Below are 1,200 nucleotides of genomic sequence, written 5' to 3' on the forward strand. Positions count from 1 at the left end.
ACTGGTCTGGTCTGAGAAGAACCACTGACTCAGACCTCCTGCTGTGAAAAACACTGGAACCTGGAGACAAGTGACGGGTTCTTTCTGTAGAACCTCCGTGGAACCACGGAGCAGAGGACTAGAACCTGGAGGTTTGGTAGAGTCAGGCGACAGAAGGAGGAGTGGGGGGGGGGGTCTGTGGAGGGGGGGCCATCTGGAGTCGTTCTCATTTTCACCCCCCACACAGACACACACACACACAGACACACACACACAGCTAATCTGTGGTGTTCTTCTGCGTTACCTCAGCAGAAACCAAACCTTCTCCACCTCCAGCTCTGCAGCAGATCTCACAGGAAGAGTTTCAGATCTGACCAATAGGAGCTGTTACCAGTTACCAGTGTGATTGACTGGAGGTGGGCGGGGCCTGAAGAGTCCACAGGAGACCAGGGTCAGGTTCTGGTCCTGGCTCCATCAAGCCCACCTCAGACTCCTGGGTCTCTGTTTCCTCCACAGATGCTGAGTCCACAGGTGCCCGTGTTGGTGGACCTCCTTCCTGTCCAGTCTCTGACCGAGTCCCTGTTGGTCGTCCTGCTCCAGGTGTCTCAGGCTAGTCCGTCCTCATTGGTCAGCTTCCTGCCCGCCCTGAGGACTGTCGGGGAGAAGAGCCCTGCTCTGCTGGGTCATGTGGTCAAAATCCACAGTGCAGTGGGCATCATCAGTCAGGTACACACACAACACACACACACACACACACACACACACACACAAACCAGTGGTCACGGATCTGGAAACCATAACATTTTTACTCAAGTGTAACCTTTTCTTCAAAAGTTCATTTTCTACTCAATCTTCTTGTCTAAAACCTGTCAACTCAGCTCCAGTACACACACACACACACACACACACACACACACACACCGTGGCGTCCTCTGTTTCTTCATGTTGAAACCATTTGATAAAAAGCCCCCGTCTCCGTGGCCCCCTGCTGGAGATTCCAGCTCAGTGGCCCCCTGGTGGCTCGTACTTGCGTAACGTTCTCCTTTTGCTTCCTGAACTTCATCAGTTAGATCTTGGGTCGGGGGGGTGTCTTTGTCCGCCTTCTTTTCCTCTGGCACTCGTGACCTTCTGACCTTGTGGAACGTGTCCAAACAGTTCTGGAACTGCATTCTTTCCTCCTCATTACAAGGTGTCGTCGACGCCCGCGGCCTCAGGTCGACG

General features: G+C 53.6%; 1 protein-coding gene across 3 annotated transcripts in view; it reads left to right on the forward strand.

Annotated features, from left to right (window-relative positions):
- veph1 (ventricular zone expressed PH domain-containing 1) overlaps nt 1-1,200 on the forward strand; it is a 28,445-nt gene that overhangs the window by 14,171 nt on the left and 13,074 nt on the right. For all 3 annotated transcript variants that reach the window (XM_008308436.3, XM_025054795.1, XM_025054796.1), the window contains exon 5: nt 496-705. In XM_008308436.3, the coding sequence (XP_008306658.2) occupies nt 496-705 (210 nt within the window). The remainder of the gene's footprint in view (nt 1-495; nt 706-1,200) is intronic.

This window comes from Cynoglossus semilaevis, chromosome 4 (genome assembly GCF_000523025.1).
Source record: "Cynoglossus semilaevis isolate Cse_v1.0 chromosome 4, Cse_v1.0, whole genome shotgun sequence".
NCBI classification, from domain to species: Eukaryota; Metazoa; Chordata; class Actinopteri; order Pleuronectiformes; family Cynoglossidae; genus Cynoglossus; species Cynoglossus semilaevis.